Source organism: Puma concolor, chromosome B3 (genome assembly GCF_028749965.1).
Source record: "Puma concolor isolate L17-30 chromosome B3, mPumCon1.1.hap2, whole genome shotgun sequence".
NCBI lineage: Eukaryota > Metazoa > Chordata > Mammalia > Carnivora > Felidae > Puma > Puma concolor.
Genome location: NC_141672.1, coordinates 40,338,195 through 40,360,175, shown reverse-complemented (window position 1 = coordinate 40,360,175; position 21,981 = coordinate 40,338,195). Strand labels below are relative to the sequence as shown.

The 21,981-nt window shown below is 42.2% G+C and overlaps 1 protein-coding gene and 1 long non-coding RNA gene across 6 annotated transcripts in view; one reads left to right on the top strand and one right to left on the bottom strand.

Annotated features, from left to right (window-relative positions):
• Window positions 1-21,981, bottom strand: part of LOC147579922 (uncharacterized) — a 79,804-nt gene that overhangs the window by 11,592 nt on the left and 46,231 nt on the right. For both annotated transcript variants that reach the window (XR_015252324.1, XR_015252325.1), the window contains exons 3-4: window positions 1,059-1,139; window positions 253-291 (exon numbers count right to left, since the gene is read on the bottom strand). This is a non-coding gene — a long non-coding RNA (uncharacterized LOC147579922). The remainder of the gene's footprint in view (window positions 1-252; window positions 292-1,058; window positions 1,140-21,981) is intronic.
• PRKCH (protein kinase C eta) overlaps window positions 1-21,981 on the top strand; it is a 234,284-nt gene that overhangs the window by 201,433 nt on the left and 10,870 nt on the right. For 3 of the 4 annotated variants that reach the window (XM_025918488.2, XM_086709599.1, XM_086709598.1), the window contains exons 11-12: window positions 2,870-3,008; window positions 3,635-3,823. In XM_025918488.2, coding sequence (XP_025774273.1) covers window positions 2,870-3,008; window positions 3,635-3,823 — 328 coding nt within the window. Of the gene's footprint in view, window positions 1-2,869; window positions 3,009-3,634; window positions 3,938-4,174; window positions 11,595-21,981 lie in introns of those variants that run through there. The other variant, XM_086709597.1, reaches the window with a different exon arrangement.

Below are 21,981 nucleotides of genomic sequence, written 5' to 3'. Positions count from 1 at the left end.
CACCCAGGTGCCCCATGTTTTCTTTTTTTTTTAAGCGAAGATCATGATTACCCTTAAAATGGAAGCTGACCGTGTCCATGAATGGCTCTGTAACCTTTGAATCTGTTTGACTAACCCTGTCAATGTTTTACTCTGTCATCTGGCTGCAAGCCATGGAAAAGTATTAAGACTGGGTCCTCTCTGCTTTATAATCGTCTTTCCTAAAGTAGTTTCCCTTCTCCAGCTTCACCAAAGCAAAGAATTTGAACTTACATTTCAGGATTCTTCTTCTCCTCCCTCTGGAATCTGTCTCTAAGGGATAAAGCACATCACTTTTTATAAGTTTAATTACCTTGGAACAAGGATCCCAGTGAGGTTTATGAAGCTTCCTTTCTTCCCCTGAAAATAAAACAGGCACTGAGCTGGCTAGGGAAGCTCACTGCTGTCTGTCCGACATGCTTCTGTTTATGTCTTTGGTCAGCGTCTTCTTCCATGACCAAGCTGGAACTAGGGAGGAGTAAAGCTTAGCCCCAGCTAAGGGGGAGACAGGTACACAGACAGAGCCTTCTGGAATACAGTGCAGGGCATGCCGTTATAGGAGCAGGAACTCACTGGGTACTCTGAGGGCAGAGTTGACTCTCTGGGGATATCAGGACAGAACTTACAGAGAAGGTGTGAGATATTTAGGCTGAGGGCAGAACTAATAGCCTGGGATTATATTATGCTCTTAATTGAACGCCCTTGGAATCCCAGTTTGGGAGTTTTGTCTATTAAGTAGCACCTGGTGTAAAACAAGCAATGGCGTTTCTCTCAGGGCTTGTACAGGTCTAAAGAAGGCCTAGAATTAGACTGAAAAGTCAGGATTGAAGTATAACCTGCCTCTGTGGCCTCAGGCATTCTGTGGCAGGGATGCACTGTGCTGTCAGTTCTGTCTTCTGAGCAGTGAGGCTGCGTTCTGGACTTCTGCAGAGGGCATTGTGATGGGCAGCTTACAGAACTGATTGCAAGCACTTGTCTCTCCCTGAACGATTCCTGCTGCCCATGACAGCGACTGAGTAATAAGCAATTAGACCTCTTACCTGGGATGTTAGTCACAAGCTCTCTTGAGCAATCAAAGGTCGGTTCTCCAGACCGTTGTGAGTTTCTGTTAGCACTTGTTCCTGTTACCAAACAAAATCCTTTATGAGTCCTTAGCAGGCATAACAGCTTTAGGAGAATTCAGAAACCCAGTAACCTTGTTTGGCAGTGAGAGAGCATGCTCTAGGCACAGGTCCACAGGGGCCTGGATGACTGGGCTAGAACCTGGTGCTGAAAGAGTTCGCCCCCAGGCTCTGATCCCCCACGGGCTTGCTCTCCCCTGGGGTGACCGACTGTGATCTCTAACCTTGGCCACTTCTTTTTTTTTTTTAATTTTTAAAAATGTTTTTATTATTTATTTTTGAGAGAGAATGTGAGCGGGGGAGGGGCAGAGAGAGAAGGAGACACAGAATCCGAAGCAGGCTCCAGGCTCTGAGCTGTCAGCACAGAGACTGATGCGGGGCTCGAACCCACAACATGTGAAAGGATGACCTGAGCCAAAGTCGGACACTTAACTAAGCCACCCACAAGCCCCTAACCTTGGCCACTTCTAATGTGTGCCATCTGGCTGAGAGGAGCCACACGACCAGGCACTGATAGGGCCTAGAGTCTGAAACCACTCCTGGAATAACAGCTGAGAGAGACCATGCTCTTGGCCGTGACCTTCCTCCCGTGTACAGGACCACAGTCATCCCACCTGCAACCCTGCACCTCGTGATTCCACCTTCAGATATGTCTTGCTTGAGGTGCCCAAGTGGCTCAGTCGATTAAGCGTCCCACTTCTGCTCAGGTCGTGATCTCATGGTCGTGGATTTGAAACCCACATCAGGCTCTGTGCTGACAGCTCAGAGCCTGGAGCCTGCTTTGGATTCTGTGTCTCGCTCTCTCTCTGCCGCTCCCAGACCCGCACTCTGTCTCTGTCTCTCGCTCAAAAATAAACAAACATTAAAAAACGTCTTGCTCATATTGTGTGGTGACTATGGGGAAGGAAACCATCTCCACTGATCACAGCCTACTGAAAACAGTTGCTTGTTGGAAAGTAGGGTTTTGCATGGAGAAGGCCAGATTCGGTTTAGAGGCAGAAAAGGCTTCCTTTCCTGAAGTGGGCAGCTGCGTGCTTACACAGCTTATGCCCAGGGAGATTGCTGCCAGGAGCAGGTGAGCAGAGAGAAGGTCTGGTCTGCGTTCCCACTGATCTGTGCCAGGAAAACTCTGCTGCTTTAGCCTCATTTATCAGGGATTCCTAGAAAACAGGACTTTGTTTTCATTCCTGGGTATCTCCAGTGACCTCTCTCTGTAAGACCTATGTGGTCACAGTATCAGCTCCCAGGGCACAGCCTGGAAACTGGTCACGCCAGTTCTGTCATCACCAATCTCCTCTGAGCCGAAAGGTGATCCTGGGCTGGACAGAGACCAGTCTGTCCCTCGGGCCACACAGGCCAACACAACTTGATTCCCAGAGCAGAGATAGGTACATAGAGCCATGAGCGCCCTGACACAGCCCACTGTGGGTGTGAAGCTCCAGAATGACAGTCCTGTGCCCGCTGTGAAGATGCCCCGGTGAGGGGACACCATCACGCCTAGGTTTTTATATGTGGGTAGCCTATTCATATGGGACCATCGTCTAGGAGCCCTGAGGCAAATTTTCAGAGTTGGTCTCAAGTTTTTTCTAAGATAACCCAAAGACATTGGTTCCCTTTGAAATGTATGCAGAAAGCTTGCTTGGTGTGGTCTGATCGCCCACCCCATGAGCCAGCCCGCCCAGGTTTGGGGCCCGGCTGCCCTAGAGCACGCTGCTCTTTGTTTCTTTCAGAGATCTCAAACTGGACAACGTCCTGTTGGACCACGAGGGTCACTGTAAACTGGCGGACTTCGGGATGTGCAAGGAGGGGATTTGTAATGGAGTCACCACAGCAACCTTCTGTGGCACACCCGATTATATTGCTCCAGAGGTGAGTACGGCTTTGGAAATCCTGAGCAGAGATGCCACGGGCTGCTCTTGCGTGCTGTGGCTCTGGGGGCGCATTGCAAGCTGATGCCTCCGCACTCCCTTATGCCTCATTGGGTGAATGATGGCAGAAAATGCCCTCGGTTCCTATAAATAACAATTTGAATTAAAAATGTTGTTGTAAACCTTGTAGTTGCTTTAGGCATTAGCCCTGAATGAGGACAAAGTGTGCTCTGCTCACAGCTAGTTATTTTCCTCTTTGTCTCTACTCAGTGCTTTGATCCCAGTCCCATTTAGCAGCAGTAAATAAAGTTCCTCAGTCTTTCCTATGCAAGTGAGTGAGCCCAGTATTTTCCTCCCTCTATAGGGATACAGTGCCAACACCCTTTCTGTTTTGGATCTGCACACGTACCATTACCTAGGCTGAAACAGGCCATAAATGTTTGATCACCTGGATGAGAAGTCCTCTGAGTTGAACCACAGAGAAAACGGACCAGTCTCTAGAGATAGCATGAAATGTGCATTTTTTTTTACTTTGATATTTCCTAATCCAACATTTTCCCTAGTCTTTAAGGACACATTTGTTAATCAGATGTGCAAAGCACTTCTCACATTGCCTTCTTCACACAGATCCTCCAGGAAATGCTCTACGGACCTGCAGTAGATTGGTGGGCAATGGGCGTGTTGCTCTACGAGATGCTGTGTGGTCACGCCCCCTTTGAGGCAGAGAACGAAGATGACCTCTTTGAAGCCATACTGAACGATGAAGTGGTTTACCCAACATGGCTCCATGAAGATGCCACAGGGATCCTGAAATCTGTAAGTCTGGCTTACCTAGCCAGGTTGGGCCGGCTGCATACCAGCTGGCCGTGTGTGCTGCTTGTGTTTTTTCAGTACCTTCCCATAGTAAGCTCCCAGTGCTAACTGCAATATGTTTTTGTTTTTTTTTTTAATTTTTTTTTAAATGTTTATTTATGTTTGAGACAGAGACAGAGCATGAGCAGGGAAGGGGCAGAGAGAGAGGGGGACACAGGATGTGAAGCAGGCTCCAGGCTCTGAGCTGTCAGCACAGAGCCCGATGCGGGGCTTGAACTCATGGACTGTAAGATCATGACCTGAGCCGATGTCGGACACTTAACCGACTGAGCCACCCAGGCGCCCCTGCAATATATGTTTTAAATTGCAGAATCAAAGAATGAGTTCTCTCGGAATGTTTTCCTCTGTTATGCAATAGTTCTTTCTGGGCCAAATGCAAGCGGTTGGTACCATTGTTTGCCACCTATCAAGTATTTCTAGCACCTGTGACTTTAGTGTAGGTGAAATGATGCACTTCCTTTATACAGTCAGGACATGCCAGGGTGTTGGGTCACGTGAACGCTATCCCCGGTTTGTTTACATACTGACTGTTTCTGTCTGCAGTGTCCAAGAAGCAGGGTGAAGGGGCCTTTCCCTTCGTGCTGGGTGAAGCCAGGAGAGGTTTTCCGAACTTCTGCAGATTCCTTTTGCATTCATATCATTCTTATGAATAATAAGTGAGGTGCCAGGCCCAGATTCAGGTGCAGTGCAGTTAATGTATCATGAAAAGTCTTTTTTGTGTGCATTTAAGGTACCATGTTGGAAGCCTTATTTTGAAGTGAGGAAGAAACTTGGATTTGATGCTTTTATGTTGAAAATAAAAAAGCACACATAATCTGGATCATTCCTATAACCACATTAGTTGAATTTATAAATCATGTATTATCACCTGCTGTATGCATAGGGGAATAAAGGTGAATAAAAGCTCAGTTCTTCTAGTAGGGAAAAATCAGAACAATCCATTCTCTCTGTTGGATAATTTCTATGGGATAAGAATTACTTTCCTTAAGTTATGTCCTTTTCAGTGATTTGAGGCAAAAAAACAAAATTTGGGAAATATTGGCTATCATGTTGACAGACTTGACTCCCTTTAGAAATCTTCAGTCATATGATCAGTGCCTTTTCAAAAACATTTTGTATGCAGGTCACTGTGTACTGGCTGAAGGCACGATTATCCCTGAGAATTCTCCGTATCACTAAAAGTGAAATAATCACAGAAATCCTTTTCAGGCAAATATCGTCAAAGTGAATTGTAATTGGTAACTTGATTCCCAAGGCTAGGTGCCAGTACCCCCCTGATATTGAGGAAACACTAATCTCCTATAGAAATAAAAGTGAAGTCACTTTGGATTCTGCCAAATATCTCCTAACAATGGCATATGTCCGCAAGAACAACTGAGTCGTAGAGTTAGTAGAAGTTTTAGACTGAGGAAACCAAGAATGTGGCTTTTATAATTTTATGAATAAAATACAAAGGAGGGCTTTTCTTTGTGGATTCATGCCCTAAAGTTTAACTTCTGGAAGGGAACAGCACTTGCTGAGGTTGGCTCCGGCTAACTCTGATGACCTAAGCTACTTTAACACAACCTAATCATGCTACAGAATCAGGCTTGCTTTGCATTATTACTTTCCCAGGACCATGGTCCATAATCTGGCTCTTAAGGCCTGCTAAACCCCTGTGGCCTACAACCACCATCATTATATTAATGGTTTTTCATAGTGCACATATTTAGTTCAATTTCTGTAGCTGATTTAGCATTATTTTTTAAGTTTTATTTATTTTGAGAGAGAGAGAGAGAACATGAGTAGGGGAGGGATAGAGAGAGAGAGTCCCAAGCAGGCTCTACCCACTGTCAGCACAGAGCCTGACACAGGGCTCTATCTCATGAACCAGAAGTCATGACCTGAGGTGAAATCAAGAGTCAGACACTCAACCGACTGAGCCACCCAGGCGCCCCTGATTCAGCATTTTTAAAATGTAAAAGAAAACCCCAGAGTTTATGATTCAAATGAAAGTACTAGTTCAAAGTATAAAGAAATGTGTCTTGTTCACATGGTGTATGAATGTCATTATGCTTGCTACCGTGAAGTGTAGGAAATAAGTCAGTCTGTGCCTTAGGAAACTTTCATGTTCTCTCTATAGGGTTAACAATCCAGGTCAGCGTTTCTCCGATAAATATCTCCTCTCTTTTGTCTGGATCCAGGGGAAATCTTGAGGCCTCATCATTTGAGTTGGACATCACTCACATCTGCTTCTTTTGATTTTTTTTCTTCAAAACTGCAGTAGTCCTTAACTGTATTCCAGTATTTCAGAATCCTCTTGAGAGAATTCTTCCCAACTAAATCTGGGACCTAGATCTTAGCTCCCTCATTCAATCCCTGCGAAACCTAGAATCAGTACTAAGTCAAGATTAAGATCCATATGGAACTATTAAGATAGCTTCTTCTTAAGCAGGTAAATCCAATTACTTTAAAAGATATCTTTGATGTGTGTAAAAATATTTTTTGGTAATGTGAATATAGGTTATCCAGAAACATTCTCCCTCCACAGTCTTTGTTCTAAGAGAAAACTGAACCTCTGGTGCCTAAAGTGAACCTAATCTTCACTGGAGACTGACTTGTTCCCTCCCCTTGCAGTTTCGCTTTTTGGGAAACTGTGAACCTCTTCACTTCCTTTTAGTTTTCTTTCAGATACCAGTTGCTCAGCTGGGTAGAGACAGAACCTGAGGTCGTGATGTGTCATTGACCTTGCACTGGTTCTCCTAAGTGTCATTCTGTGTTCTCTGTGGGGTGTCTCCCTGGAGGAAGGAGCATGGGCTTTCCTTGGTGACAGGCTTACCTCCTAGCTCTATTATATTTTGGCTCAGTGACCTTGGTAGTTACTGCACCTCTCTGAATCCTGGTGTCCTTGCTTACAAACTCAAGGTAATAAAACCCACGTCATAAGATTATTGTCCAGAACACCTTCAGCATTCGATTTCTTCTTTCTTCAAGGAGCATTCCTTAAAAGTGATTTTCTGGAAAACCCTTGAAAAAGGTATCTGATAAAATTACTAAAATACATTTACCCAGAGGATTTCTGGGACACTTTTGTACATTTCAGCCTCTATGCCTAAAAATAAAAAGCTTAAATGCCATAGCTGAGGAAATGCAGCTCTCCTCTGCAGAGGGCTGAGACATTTAAATGGAAGTGTGATCAAGGAAAAGCAAGAAAACAGTTAAGAGCACTCAAGACTTGAGGAAAGGCTTCGTTCACCAAGAAGGAAAGGCTTCGTCTGGGTGTGATGGTGAAGAACCTGCCTCCATAGCAGAGCTGTCCAAGGACAAATCGTGGCTCTTTCACTCACTAGCTGTGTTATCTTTGGCAAGTAGCTTAATTTTGCCATGCCTCAGTTTCCTCATCTGTACAACTAGGGTATGAGATAGTGTGCAGGGGATACTTGGAACAGTGTTCGGCATAGATTAAATGCTCAGGAGGTGGCCAGTAATGTCATTAATGAAAGCTGGATGCATGAAATCATTGTTCGACTCTGTCCTTTGAAAAATGATTACTTTGTGTCTTGTGTTAGGAAAAGAGCTTAAGGTATCAAGTCATGCTTATAAACCATTCAGACTACTTTCTGGCTTTAATTGCAACTTGATTTAATTAGGCCAATACAGTTTTTTACTGCTAGGAGAAACCTTAGAGATTGTCTGTTGTCTATTCTGATCCCCCCATTTTATAGATAAGGAAACTGAGGCCCGGAGAAATTGTGACTCACCAAAGGCCATTAAGCACATTTGTTGAAACAAATTAGAACCCTTGTGCATTATTCGCGGGAATATAAAATGGTGCAGCCACTGTGGAAAACAATATGGCAGGCAGTTTCTCAAAAAATTAAACATAAAATTACCACATGGTCCAGCAATTCCATTTCTGGATGTATCGCCAAAAGAAATGAAAGAGGAACTTGAACAGATATTTGTACACCAATGTTTATGGCAGCAGTATTCACAATGTCAAAAAGGTGGAAACAATCCAAATGTTCATTGACAGATGAATGGATAAACACAATGTGGTAATAAGCATACAATGGATTATTATTCAGCTTTAAAAAGGAAGGAAATTTTGATACATGTTACTGCATGGACGGACTTTGAAGGCATGCTTAATGAAATAAGCTAAACTCAAAGGACAAATGTATGATTCCTCTTATATGAAGGACCTAGAATGACCTAGAATGTCAAATCTATAGAGACAAAAAGCAAAATGGTGTTTGCCAGGGACTAGGAGGCGGGGCGTGGGGAGGTAGTACGTAAGGGGTATGGAGTTTCAGTTTTGGAGGATGGAAAAAGTTCTGGAGATGGATGGGTAGTGATAGATGCCCAACAGTGTGACTGTGCTAATGTGCTACACACTTAAAAGTGGTTCAGAAGGTAAATATCATGTTCTGTATATCATACCACAGGTTTTTTAAAAAATAAAAGAAAAACCCAGACCAGTAAGAACACGGATGCAAACATGACTAGGGTACAGGCTGAAGAATAAAAGGAGGTTGGAGGATGGGGCTTAGGGCCCACCAGGGTTCAAGGGGTGACAGTGGAAGAGGATTCAGTGAGGAGGTTAGGAAGGGATGTCTTCAGGTTGTATAAACATCCAAATCTACTAGTTTTACTTGTGGTGAAATAGGCCAATGGTTTTACAATGTGATTTATTCACAAACTGTTGTCTGCAGTAACTTTTGAGTGGTACTGGCTCAGTAGGAACAAATGGTCCTCTGCCAGATAACGGAGGGCTTGGGGAGTCCATCTATGTTAAAAGTTTGATAAGCTGAGACATTTTTAAGGACTCTGAACAAGCCTTTATTCTGTTGTGCAATTCCAGTTCTAGATAAGGCACATTGCTTTCTTTAAAAATATTGACTTCAAGCCCTTTTCCAGGATTTTGTGACCGCCTATAATTCTGGGAACTTGGTGACATCAAGAGTTCCTAATGTTGAACGTTGACTCCATTGGCTGGTGTCTTGCATGGTCCTAAAAACTGTCAGGAGGTCCTCCAAGCTAAGTTTTGGACTGCAATCACTTGTCATTACCCTTAATTTTTAGAGCATGGTGACTATTAGAAACATACACACAGAATTGCTGAGATGAAAAAATCTTTAAAAAGCAGTTTGTCTAAATCCCTCATTGGCAGATGAAGCCGAGACCCAGAGAGGTGAACCGACTTCACACGATAGAGTGGAAGAAACACGCACTAGTCTGAGAGGCATGCAGCCTCATTCCCCCTCTGCCATGGCTCTTCAGTCTCTCTCTGCAAAGCAGGGATGATAACACCACTGGTACCCACTTCAAATGAGGGAGTACACATGAAAGCACTTTCGAAGTGGCACGCACGATACGGGAGTTAAGTTCTTAGTATTGCCGAGTTATGAGTAGTAATTTCATAGCATACTGAGAGGTGTCGTTATCATCACCCTCTCTCCTTGATCAAGATCCACCAACATCACCAAGGTCATTAAGTGCTAAATTGTACACGAGGCTGGGTTGAATTTTTATTCCAGAGAGAACTGTATTGTGTTTTTCCAGGAGTTTCTGTCCAAAGCAAAGACACCTATGGGGGATGTAAATAGCCACACAGATACTGATTCACTTATTCATTTAACAGGCATGTATCCATGCATATATGCATAGCAGCCATGGTTCTGCTGTGTTCAGGTACTACACAAGGGGCTGGAGGTGCAGGGAGGACCATGACAGACATCGTCCTTGCCCTCAAGGAATTTAAGTCCAGCAGGAATAGGAAGGAAAAAAGATGTTCACAAAAGAAATTATACAAATAACAATATACTTAACAATTTGATTTTTTTTTTTTTTTTAAGTCTAAGGTGCTTTGAGAAGATATAGCAGGTCGATGTAACCCAATCTAGGTCATCGAGGGAGGCCATCCTGAGGAAATGACATTTAAGCTGAAACCAAAGGCTGAAGAGAAGCTAGTCAGGTTCAAGAAGTACACAAAGATCTTGAGATAGAATCCATTTGAGTATCTCTCTGGCAGTGGGGCCGGACTGTAGTGAGCAGAGGGGTAGGGCTATTGGGGTTGTAGGAGATGACGCCGTGTGTGAAGGACACTGGAGGCCATGTGAAGGATGGCCAAGATAAGTCATTGAAGGATTTCAAGCAAGTATGAGTCACAAAATTGTTTTCTTCATGTTTAATAGATCATCCTGAATAGTTATAAAGAGATACTGTAGACCGGACAGAAGCATTTGCAAGTGAAATATCTAGGATTATTTTTTCGCAGTAATCCAGGGGTAGCAGAGTGGAACAGATGAAACAAGATTGGACGTGTATAGTAAGTGTCAAGGCTGCATGATGGTTACATATTTGTGTATGTTTGAAAATTTCCGGGGGCGCCTGGGGAGCTCAGTCGGTTAAGTGTCCTACTTCGGCTCAGGTCATGATCTTATGGTCCTTGAGTTAAAGCCCTGCATCGGGCTCTGTGCTGACACCTCAGAGCCCGGAACCTGCTTCAGATTCTGTGTCTCCCTCTCTCTCTCTGCCCCTCTCCACCTCACACTCAGTCTCTCTCTGCCTCTGAAAAATGAATAAACCTTAAAAAAAATTTTTTTGAAAAAGGAAAACTCCCATAATAGTACAATTTTTTCAATCAATCAATGTTATGTGTTGTGTATATGTGCACATACACAGGCACATATGTATACATACATACTTAGAACTTGTATAACGTTGATTTTATATGTATATGTAGGTACACACACATACACACACACACATTACAGACTGTGTAAAATGAACTTGGCCTTCATTAATGCATCAAAATCGTTTCACAATACAAATATACAAACAGAAGAAATAATGTGAGCCACATAGCAGCTATCTGGCCAATCCAGCTACATCTTTTTTTTTTCTTTTTTTCAGTTTGGTTTTGAATTTGTCATGAAATATTTCATTAACAGTGGATCTGGATCCAGCTATGCCTTTTGATTGCCAGTAAGAGTCTCAAGGTCCTGGACTGGGAGTCTATATCATCCTGGTCATTTTTATGCTACAAAATTAATCAGATTTTAGCATTCTCATTCTTCAACATCCATGAACAGTCTCTGTACCTTCCCAAGAAGTATACCTCAGCCCCAAGTTGATAAGCTAAATGTACCCCAAAGAATGATTTCTTTTTTTTTTTTTTTTTTTTACAAAGAACAGGGAAGAAGAGAGCCCTCACTGGTGAGCTCTGCCCCGAGCTGCTCCCCTCCTGCCCTGTGGGATCCTTTCTTGTGGGCTGGGTCCTCCCTTTCCCACCAAGGCAGGAAGGGCCAAGATCTCAAGCCAGCCCTTCACGTCCGCTCCCCCCACCACTCTCAGTTGGTGGGCCATCCCTATTTGGCTTCCTGAGATTTCCTGATGCTTTTTTCCTTAGAACATAAGGTCAGCACTGTTCCTGGAATTGGTGTCTGCTGGATATTTTGCTTGCCTTTTTTTTTTTTTTCCTTCAAAAGGAAATACTGTTTGAATTGCTTTTTACCTTTTAAAATGGAAGGTATTTAGGGGTACCTGGGTGGCTCAGTTGGTTAATCGTCTGACTCTTGATTTCAGCTCAGGTCATGATCTCACAGTTGGTGAGTTTGAGCCCCACATATTCTCTGACAGCATGGAAATTGCTTGGGATACTCTCTCTCCCTTTCTCTCTCTCTCTCTCTCTCTCTCTCTCTCTCTCTCTGCCCCTCCCCTGCTCTCTATCTCTATCTCAAAAATAAACTTTTTAAGAATGGAAGGCATTATTATCATCTCTGGAAACTGTTTGGATACCCATTTATATAGCACACCATAGATCAGGTGTTAAGGATCTTGTGGCTTCCTGTGGTGTAATAATGTCAGTGAGTCCCCTGAATCAAGGGTGAGGGGGTATTCTTGTCCCATGTTCCACAGAAAGTGAGTGGTTGAACAGGCTGGGCCCCAGAACTCCCAGTGTTACTTTCCTACCCTAGCCCTTCCTATCATCACCTTTACCCCCACCCCCAAGATCGTGGAGTTTTAAGTTCCTTGTGTGAGGATGTTTAAACATTTCACATAGACGTGGATGGAGGCAGAGGACTTGTTTGTGAGGACACCCTTGGGGCACAGAACCATTGGGAGAGGGGAACTGGAACATACACAGTTGAGCCCAGGACTTCTACTCGGAAAAAACCCCCAAATCATTAACCATGATCCTTAAAACTCAAAATACCCATTGCACGCACTCAAAAAAACTGCAACGGGAAGACCATTTTTCTTGTTTGCTTTTTTGTCTCTCATTTCTCATCGTCCCTTTAAATGTGTATGTGAAATGCTCATATGTCCAAGCCCCAAAAGCAAAACAATCCCACCCATTAGCTCTCATAGATTATAAAAACTGGCAATACCCATAGAAGTCAACACAGAAAAGAAATATGAAGACACACTTGTGTAAAAGCATTCCAGATTTATGACTTGAAAAATGATTTTTTTAATGTTTTTTTTAACTTGGTTTTAGAATAATGCATGCTTTCTGTTGGCTGAGTTTCCTTAACTGGCACTAAATTAATTATCCCCAAATGCTAATAATCATAACACAGAAGAAAATACAGAGTTTGCTTAGAGTTTCTATGGTTGCACTGAGTTTTGCCTTCGTGTAGCTCCAGAAAGAGAGACTTGGGGAGGTCCTCACGAATCCGAAGAGCTTAGGAAGGTGATGGCCTTTCTGTGAGGTGAGTGTTCCTTTGTACTAAATCATCTCCTCTCCTCGGAGGGATCACGAGGCTCAGTGCTGACTCAGGTGGAGTCAATGCCCTTTTCTGTGAGCTCACACAGGTGGCCAGGTTAAATAAGTGCTGAAAGGAGTTTGGTGCACTCTCCTGAGTCACCTTTGTCAGTTCAGGAGGCATTGTAAACTTGGTATTAGAGGGAGATTACAGAGTGCTTTTGTTCTTAAGCTTTATGGAAATTAAAGTGTGTGTACTTGTGTGGGTTTACCTGTCATCACACCTATCAGATTTCATCATCTGCATTGTCTGCAGGAATCCTGTTTGCCTCTGTGCACAAAGGGGGAATCACAATCAGTGCTGGGAGCCTCTTTCAGCCATGAGTGTGTCCCACGTCTGTCACCAGGCAGTTGATGAGAGCAGCATTGAATTTGACCCTCTCCGTTTCCTACTCCTCTCCTGGCAGAAGTTGAGATGCTCAAGGGAGGTGGTCAGCCAGGAGGAGGCTGAGGAAGTGGAGGAAAAACTGGGACCAGATTAAGGTAGAGGATCTAACTGTGGATCATTAGAACCGATGTTTCAAACACTGTGATGGGGAAAATCCAAAAGAAATTTACTGAATGATTCTTTAGCAAGAGAGATGGTTAACACCGGGACTGGTGTTCCCATATGAGGAAATGGAGCTGCTCCACAGACCTCTTACTGTAACTGCTAGTGCAATGAACACCTTTCAGAAATGAACCATTTTCTTACAGATAGATCAATGCGAGTGTTGGCAGAAGATAGGAAAACAGTAGCACGTTGATCTTCCCATAGACTTTTTGACATTTTAAAAATCATATTTTATTAAACTTACTGTACTCAGCTTCCTTCCCCCTTATTTTAGCTTATATGTTTACTAGGAATAGAGGTCCTGGTGTTTTATTTGTAGCTGGCAGTGTGAAGCATTTTTTTAATGGAGTAATACCACTCCATTAAAATATACCACTTGCCTATTTTTTTTTAATTTTTAATTTATTTTAATTTATTTTTTATTTTTTTTAATGTTTATTTTTGAGACAGAGAGAGAGAGACAGAGTATGAGCAGGGGAGGGGCAGAGAGAGAAGCAGGCTCCAGGCTCTGAGCTGTCAGCATAGAGCCCAACATGGGGCTCAAACCCACAAGCTGTGAGATCAGTACTTGAAGTTGGGCACTTAACCTACTGAGCCACCCATGTGTCCCATTTTTTCAATTTTTTTTTTATTTTTAGATTTTGTTTTAGAGTGAGAGAGAGAGCACATGTGAGTGGAGGAGAAGGGCAGAGGCAGAGAGAGAATCTTAAGCAGGCTCTGTGCTCAGCACAGAGCCCAATGTGGGACTCAATCCTATGACCCTGGGATCATGACCTGAGCTGAAATCAAGAGTTAGACTCTCAACCAACGGAGCCACCCAGGTGTTCCCTCCACCACTTGCCTCTTCAGTCTCCATATCTCAGCCAGGAGAATGAAGATGTCAGAGGTTTTATAAAATGAGCATGGAAACCCTTTTGATGTGGTAGTTTGCTAACCAAGAAATGTGGGTCAGAAGAGCTTTTTGTTTTAAGCTGGAAAAACTCTTGTGAACAGAACTCGTACACTTATTTTCTTTCATGTGCCCTTTCCAACTATCAAAGACCAATAATCTTTAGCTGTTGATAGTTACTTTTGGTTCAGACACCAAAGATAGTGTCTCTCCTAGGTAAAGACAAGTATTGGCCTGGGTTCCATCAGGAGGAAATAAAAGGCATTGTGTAGTGTCCTCTAGAGGATCCTTGTTTAGTACTTGCTTCCTTTAAATAGCTACATTTCAGGGGATCACACCTGAAAACAAGTGGTAGTGGCTACGGTGAATAGAGCTTCCTTTTCCTTTAACTCTTGGGAGTTACTGGAGAGCAATGAAACCTGACCTGTCAGTCAGAGCTGCTTGAGACTGGTTTGCCAGGAATAAAACCATCTTGGCCAACAACATCGGTGTTGGCACAAGTGTCTGACCTTGGGCTTTTTTGTCTCTGGGACTCACCTCTGACCTTTACCTTTTTTTAAACCAACATTGTCTTATGACTTGGGATTTAGGGGAAGCTATAATGATTATAAAACACAGGAAAATTAGAGTGTTAAGAGCACTGAAAAGGAATTAAGTAGTCGTCCACAAAAAAGGTGCTGGATTCCAGTCACTGACAGCATGAGAAATATAGCCAACAAACTCACTACAGACTTTAACACTGTTTCTACTCCATTACAGGATCAACAGTACAGGGTATTATACTGGCTTTCATGAGGAGGAAATAAAGTACACTGTATACTGTGTCTCTGGAGATACGGAATATTCTGATGTAGATTAGTTACAAGTAACTTAGCAGTAAGATGTTGATCCATTGGCATTTTCAAATATATACTCGCATGCCCTCTTCAGTGTCTCGCCCAAGGAGATTAGCTTGACCAAGCTTTGTTTCATTTTATTGTTTATAAAGACAAATCCACTTGAGACCCAAGGAAAATGTGGCTTCTCTAGCTGAGGGAGGTATATCTTCAAAATGTCAGCTCTTCTCTCCCAGAATTTTAACGATAAAACTAAGAAGAGACCAAAGATAGGATAAGATTGTAGACTCTTGATATTAGCATAGGCCATGAAAGGCATTGATCTCCCTTCCCACCTGATGCCAGATAGGTTATCCAGAATCCTTGACAACTCATGGAAGTTCTTCTTTGAATGTTTCCAATAAGACAGTCGTGTTCCTCCTAGCAAAGCTCTTTCTATCGCTTAATGGCATTGGGTATTAAATTTAATTGTCTTTATAAGCTTATATATGCTCCCTTAACTCCACCTCCCTAAACAGATTTCTCCTACTTGGAACTGCTTCTTACGGCCGACACCTCTTCTGGTGTTTGAAAATATCAGCAGTGCCTTTCTATCCTTTTTTCTCCAATATAAAGACCTCTGTTGTTCAAAGTAAAGCAAGGTAGTCAGACTAAAGGATTCTTTGGGTTCTTTTCAAGACTATTTGTTGTCTCTCCCTTCTCTTAGTACCTGCTGGTCACATGGGCCAGCACAGGAAGTATAACATAAGTAAGGACACAAAATGCTGTGCATTCTCCTTCACAGGTGAAGTCCTGAATGTCATCCCATGATTCCTCCTGACCTGTCAGCCCACACTGGTTTTTGATCCAGAAAACAAATTAGAAGATTGGTCGCCTCAAGAGGTGGTTTAGCACAGTGACTGAAAGCAAAGGTTTCTAGTACTAGATAGAAACTCTAGCACTCCCAAACTGGGTGGCCTTTGGACAGGTTACAGATTGGACTGTTCCTCGGTTTTCCAGTATGTAAAAAGGGAATGATAATCAGGGTTGCTGTAAATATTCTATAGAATGAACTTGAAACACTTAAGTCAATACCTGTTGTAATGCAAGAACATATATGTAGAGTAATAGTAACGGCTACCACTTATCAAGCTACAACATTTACAAAAACTATACCATTTTTTAAATTGAAGTATAGTTAACATACAGTATGTTAGTTTCAGGTCTACAACACAGGAATTCAACAACTGTATGCATTACAAAATGGTCACCATGATAAGCACAGTTACCATCTGTTTCTTGCAAAACATATTTCCTATGTTATATTTTTCTTCCAGTGACTTGTTTTACAACTGGAAGTTTGTACCTCTTAATTCCCTTCACTTATTTTGCCTATCCCTCCGCTGGCAACCATCAGTTTGTTCTCTGTATTTAGGAGTCTGTGTCTGGTTTTGTTTGTTTTGTTTTTCAGATTCCACATATAAGTGTAATCATATGGTATCTGTCTGACTTATTATACTTAGCATAATACCATCTAGGTCCATCCATGTTGTTACTAATGGCAACATCTCATTACTTTTTTTTTTTTTTTTTAATTTTTTTTTTTTCAACGTTTATTTATTTTTGGGACAGAGAGAGAGAGACAGAGCATGAACGGGGGAGGGGCAGAGAGAGAGGGAGACACAGAATCGGAAACAGGCTCCAGGCTCTGAGCCATCAGCCCAGAGCCCGACGCGGGGCTCGAACTCACGGACCGCGAGATCGTGACCTGGCTGAAGTCGGACGCTTAACCGACTGCGCCACCCAGGCGCCCCAACATCTCATTACTTTTTATGGTTGAGTGATATTCCATTATACGTGTATACCGCATCTTCTTTATCCATTCATCATTGATCAAAACTTGGATTGTTTCCATATCTTGGCTATTGTCAAAAAAATGCTGCAGTAAACATAGAGATGCATATGTCTTTTCAAATTAGTGTTTTTGTTTCCTTCAGGTAAATACCCAGAGGTGAGATTACAGGATCATACAGTATTTCTATTTTTATTTTTATTTTTATTTTTTGAGGAACCTCCATACTGTTTTCCACAGTGGCTGCACCAGTTTACATTCCCACCAACAATGCATGAGGGTTCCTTTTTCCCCATCCACATCCTCATCAACACTTGTTGTTTCTTGTCTTTTTGACATTAGCCATTCTGACAGGTGTGAGGTAATAGCTCATTATGGTTTTGATTTGCATTTCTCTGATGATTAGTGATGTTGCACATCTTCTCATATCTGTTGGTCATCTGTAGGTCTTCTTTGAGAAAATGTCTATTCAGGTCCTCTGCCCATTTTTTAATCAGATTGTGGGGTTTTGGTGTTGACTTGTCTTACGTTTTTTCTGTATTTTGGATATTAACTCCTTATTGGATATATCATTTGTAAATATCTTCTCCCATTCAGTACGTTGCCTTTTTGTTTTGTTGATAGTTTCCTTCACTGTGCAAAAGCTTTTTATTTTTGGTGTATTCCTAATAGTTTATTTTACTTTCGTTTGCCTTGTCTGAGGAGACATCTCCATAAATATGTTGCTAAGGCAAATATCCAAGAGATTATTGCTTGTGTTTTCTTCTAGGAGTTTTATGGTTTCTGGTCTCATATTTAGGTCTTTAGTCCATTTTGAGTTTATTTTTAGGTATGGTATAAGAAAGTAGTCTAGTTTCATTCTTTTGCATGTAGCTGTCTAGTTTTCTCAGTAGCATTTACTGAAGAGACTGTATATATTCATGCCTCCTTTGTCATAGATTAACCACATAAGTGTGGTTTTATTTCTGGGTTCTGTTCCATTGATCTGTTGTCTGTTTTTGTGCTGGTATCATCCTGTTTTGATTACTGTAGCTTTGTAGTATAATTTTAATTTTGGGATTGTGATACCTCCAGCTTTGTTCTTCTCTTTTAAGGTTGCTTTGGCCATTGGGGGTCTTTTGTGTCCATACAAATTTAAACAGATAAATGGAAAGATATACCATGCTCATGGGTTAGAAGAATTAATGTTAAATGTCGATACTACCCAATCTATAAATTCAATGTAATCTCTATCCAAACACCAATATTGCTGTTCACAAAACTAGAACAAACAATCTTAAAATTTGTACCATTCTTTTTCCTACTCCTGCAGCTGCTCCCTGCCCAAATCAGTCTAGATCTGGATCCCTCTGTGCTTTGAGAATGGCAAGATGGTCTATTGCCAGCAGTGTGCAGATTACTAGTTCCAGCCCTGCCTAGTAAATTCCATTCAGACCCAATCTGAACAAGCTAGAACAACTCTCCCTCTCTTGGCTCTTGCAATATTCCATGGAAATACCATTCTGTAGAATAAACTGTACTTGAGAAGATTAGTTTGCCTCCCAAGAGATATTTAAAAAATCCATTACCTATCATCCTTTCCACCTGCCACCAAGACCCATCCCACCCCCAATGGGTTGTTGTGTCTCATTTTAGGTTTAAATGTCTGTCTCTGCCTTCTTCTATGGAAAAGTGACTACTCAATGCCAAGCCAAAGCCCAGGTGTCTCTCTCCTCCCTTGCTGCTCCGTCAGTTAATTCACATGCCTCCCTTTGTCCCTCTTACCACTGCTCTGGGCTGGATGGTGCTCCTGGGTTAGGTCATTCCCAGGTCTGTGCCTCACCACTGCAGCTGTCATGAAGGGCTACAAGGGTGGTTCATGAGTAGTCTTCATAACCAGGTTAGATTCTGCCTATAACAGTGGCAACAGACAGACATATGACTGCAACATGCACACACTGGCATTCACTTTGTCACCCCCACGGTGGCCATCAGCTATGCACCTATGGTGGGGTTGGCCAACATAGCTGTGAATCCTATTCTATTCTGTGTCCTGTGTTCTTTCTCTGCAGTCCCTCCCCAGCATTGTCTGTAGAGCTTTAAAATGCCTTCTTCCCATTTAGGAGCATCTCGCTGGAATATTGATGGGAATGTCCTGTGGCATGGTTTCCTTCCCCACGACTTGCCAGAATTAACCCTTTCTGCCTCTTTGGTCTGAAATTGAATGAAAGGAGAAGGTCATTTTGTTTGTCCAACAGCCAAATCCAATTATTAGGAGAAAATACAGTGTTTTCTCCCTCCTGGAAGAAAATCTAATTAGACTAATTGGTCTATTTGTATAACTAGTCCTCTTCCTCTGAAATCAGATTTTGAAAGAGGAAAAAATAGCCATTGCCTACATTTTAATGAGTTTCAAAGTACATTTGAATCCTGTTCTCTCAAGACACATTATTCTGTGGGGTTAGTTTAAACTCTATCCTCCAGAACATTCAACAACTCAAAACCAAAGCCTCCTCCTGTGTAGCAGAGCCTGTGACACATCAGAATGCTGCCCCCGGCACCAGATTCACAAAGAAGTTGCCCCATTGCATCCTTGATCCTGGGTTCAGTATCTCCCTTTTATTGTTAAAGCGGATACACCTGCACAATAAAACCTGAGTATTACTTGAATCTCTTGTCTTAAGATGGTCTTTAGGAATCTTTGCTGTCAGAAAAACTGTTTTCTGGAGACCACCACAATGGCCCCACCGTGAAAGCAAAAACAGACCTTGTTTTATCTTTCCTGGCTGCAACGTTGAGTAGCAAGGAGAGCCGCTTGAGCCTCAGGGTCAAGGGTAACTTCAGACCTTACTCTTGGAGGCGTTCAGTCCATGCCCCTGACTCTAGGTAAAACAGGATAGACCTACGCGTGGTTTAACAAGATGCTTACTAATACATTTATTGAGGGCTTCCTTTGTGCCAGGCATTTACTTGTCATAACAACCTTATGAAGTACAGGAAAATCTCCATTTTATAGTTGAGGAATCTGAGGCCCAGAGAAGTTAATAAATTTATACAAGGTCACACAGCTCATTAGTGGTAGAATTGGTATACAAACACAAGGAGTTGAACTGCAGAGCCTAACCAGTTAACCTCTGTGCGTTATCAGAGGAGCTCTTCTACCCTTCATATATCCTTCCTTGGTGTGCAGGAGGCTTCCCAGGACATTCTGGTACAAACCTGGCCTAAATTGCTTACACTTCACTGTAGAGCTACCTTCAGGAGGACAGGTGACTGTTTTCCCCTGTAGTCTTGCCTTGTCTGCAGCCTTGAAAGAACGTTAACTTTCTCATTCTCAGGGCAGATGTAGTTCAGGTTGCTTTGGTATCCTCTAGTTAAATTCCATTTTAATGAGGACTCCAGAAGGAAGGGGAATATCAATGAAACCATCCAGTCTTGACCCCCCTCCTGTCCCTATTCTCCAGTTACTTTGACAGTTAGATTTGGGGTGGAATCAGATTTTCCACCCTGGCCTCTTCATTCTTTGCAGCTTATAAAGTGCTTCTATTGACCCTAGAAAATATCCTGTTTCCTTTAGTAAATGTGTCCATAATCTTTCATGAAGTCACTTTATTTTCCTCCTTGGCTGACTTTCTCATTTGGACCACAGTCGGGAAAAGGTCAGTTGAGGCAAGTTTAAGTATGACCTTAGATGTGGCTAGACATTGCTCCAAACAACATTGTTGCTAATTTGTTTGGTATTTGAATCCCATTAGGGACATAAGCAAACAGAGGAAGTTTTCTGCAAAAGAATTATGCCATTGCTGTTCGCAGCAGCAGGAATACAGTGTTTAGGGAGAGTCCTGTGCCTGGCCTAGAGCAACAAGTCCCCTCTGTCCCCAACCCTATACACCTCTTTGCATCTTTGGAGAGTTGGTCATGAAGGGACTATAATCTCCATCTTGGGATGGTCCCTGTCCTGGTTTCTGTTTCATTCATCCTCCCTTTTTTTTTTTTTTTTGAAGTATAGTTGACACACAATGTTACATTAATTTCAGGTGTACCACATAGTGATTTGACAAGTCTGTGTTATGATATGCTCACCACAAGGTTAGCTACCACCTGTCACCATACAATGCTATTACAGTACCATTCATTAGGGTCCCTGTGCTGTACCTTTTATCACTGTGACTTATTCATTCCATATATCCCACTAGCCTTCACCCATTTTGCCCGCCACCCCACCCCCCCGACCCAGCCTCCCCTCTGGTAACCATCAGTTTGTTCTCTGTATTTTGGGTTCTGTTTCTGTTTTTTGTTTTAATTTTTAGATTCCACATATAGCTGAAATCATATGGTATTCGCCTTTCTCTGACTTATTTACTTAGCATAATACCTTACAGGTCCATCCATGTTGTCAGAGATGGCAAGGTCTCATTCTTTTTATGGCTGAGTAATGCTCCATTGTACATTGTACCACTTCTTCCTGATCTGTTAATCTCAGTGGCCACTTGAGTTGCTTCCGTATCTTTGCTATTGTATCTATTGCTGCTATAAACATAGAGCTGGCATGTATCTTTATGAATTAGTGTTTTTGTTTCCTTTGGGTAAATACCCAGAAGTAGAATTACTGAATTATATGGTATTTCTATTTTTGATTTCTTGAGGAACCTCCATACTGTTTTTTCCACATGGGCTACACCAGTTTACATTCCCACCAACAGTGCATGAGTGTTCCTTTTTCTCCACATCCTTGCCAGCACTTATTTCTTGTGTTTTTGATTCTAGCCAGTCTGACTAGGTGAAAGGTGATAGTTCGTGGGTTTGAGTTGCATTTCCCTGATGATGAGGGATGTTGAGCATATTTTCATGTGACTGTTAGCCATCTGTAGGTCTTTGGAGAAATGTCTGTTCAGGTTCTCAGCTCATTTTTAATTGGACTATTTGTTTTCTGAGGTTGGGTTGTGTAAGTCCTTTCTACAGTTGAGATCTTAACCCCTTATTGGATATGTCATTTGCAGATATCTTCTCCCATTTGGTAGGTTGACTTTTTGTTTCGTTGATGGTTCTCTTCATTGTGAAAAAACTTTTTACTTTTATGTAGTCTTAATAATTTATTTTGCTTTTGTTTCCCTTGCCTGAGGAGACATATCTAGAAAAATGTTGCTAAGGCCAGTGTCAAAGAGATTACTACCTATGTTTTTTTTCTAGGAATTTTATGGTTTCAGGTCTTACATTTAGGTCTTTAACCCATTTTGAGTTTATTTTTGCATATGATGTAT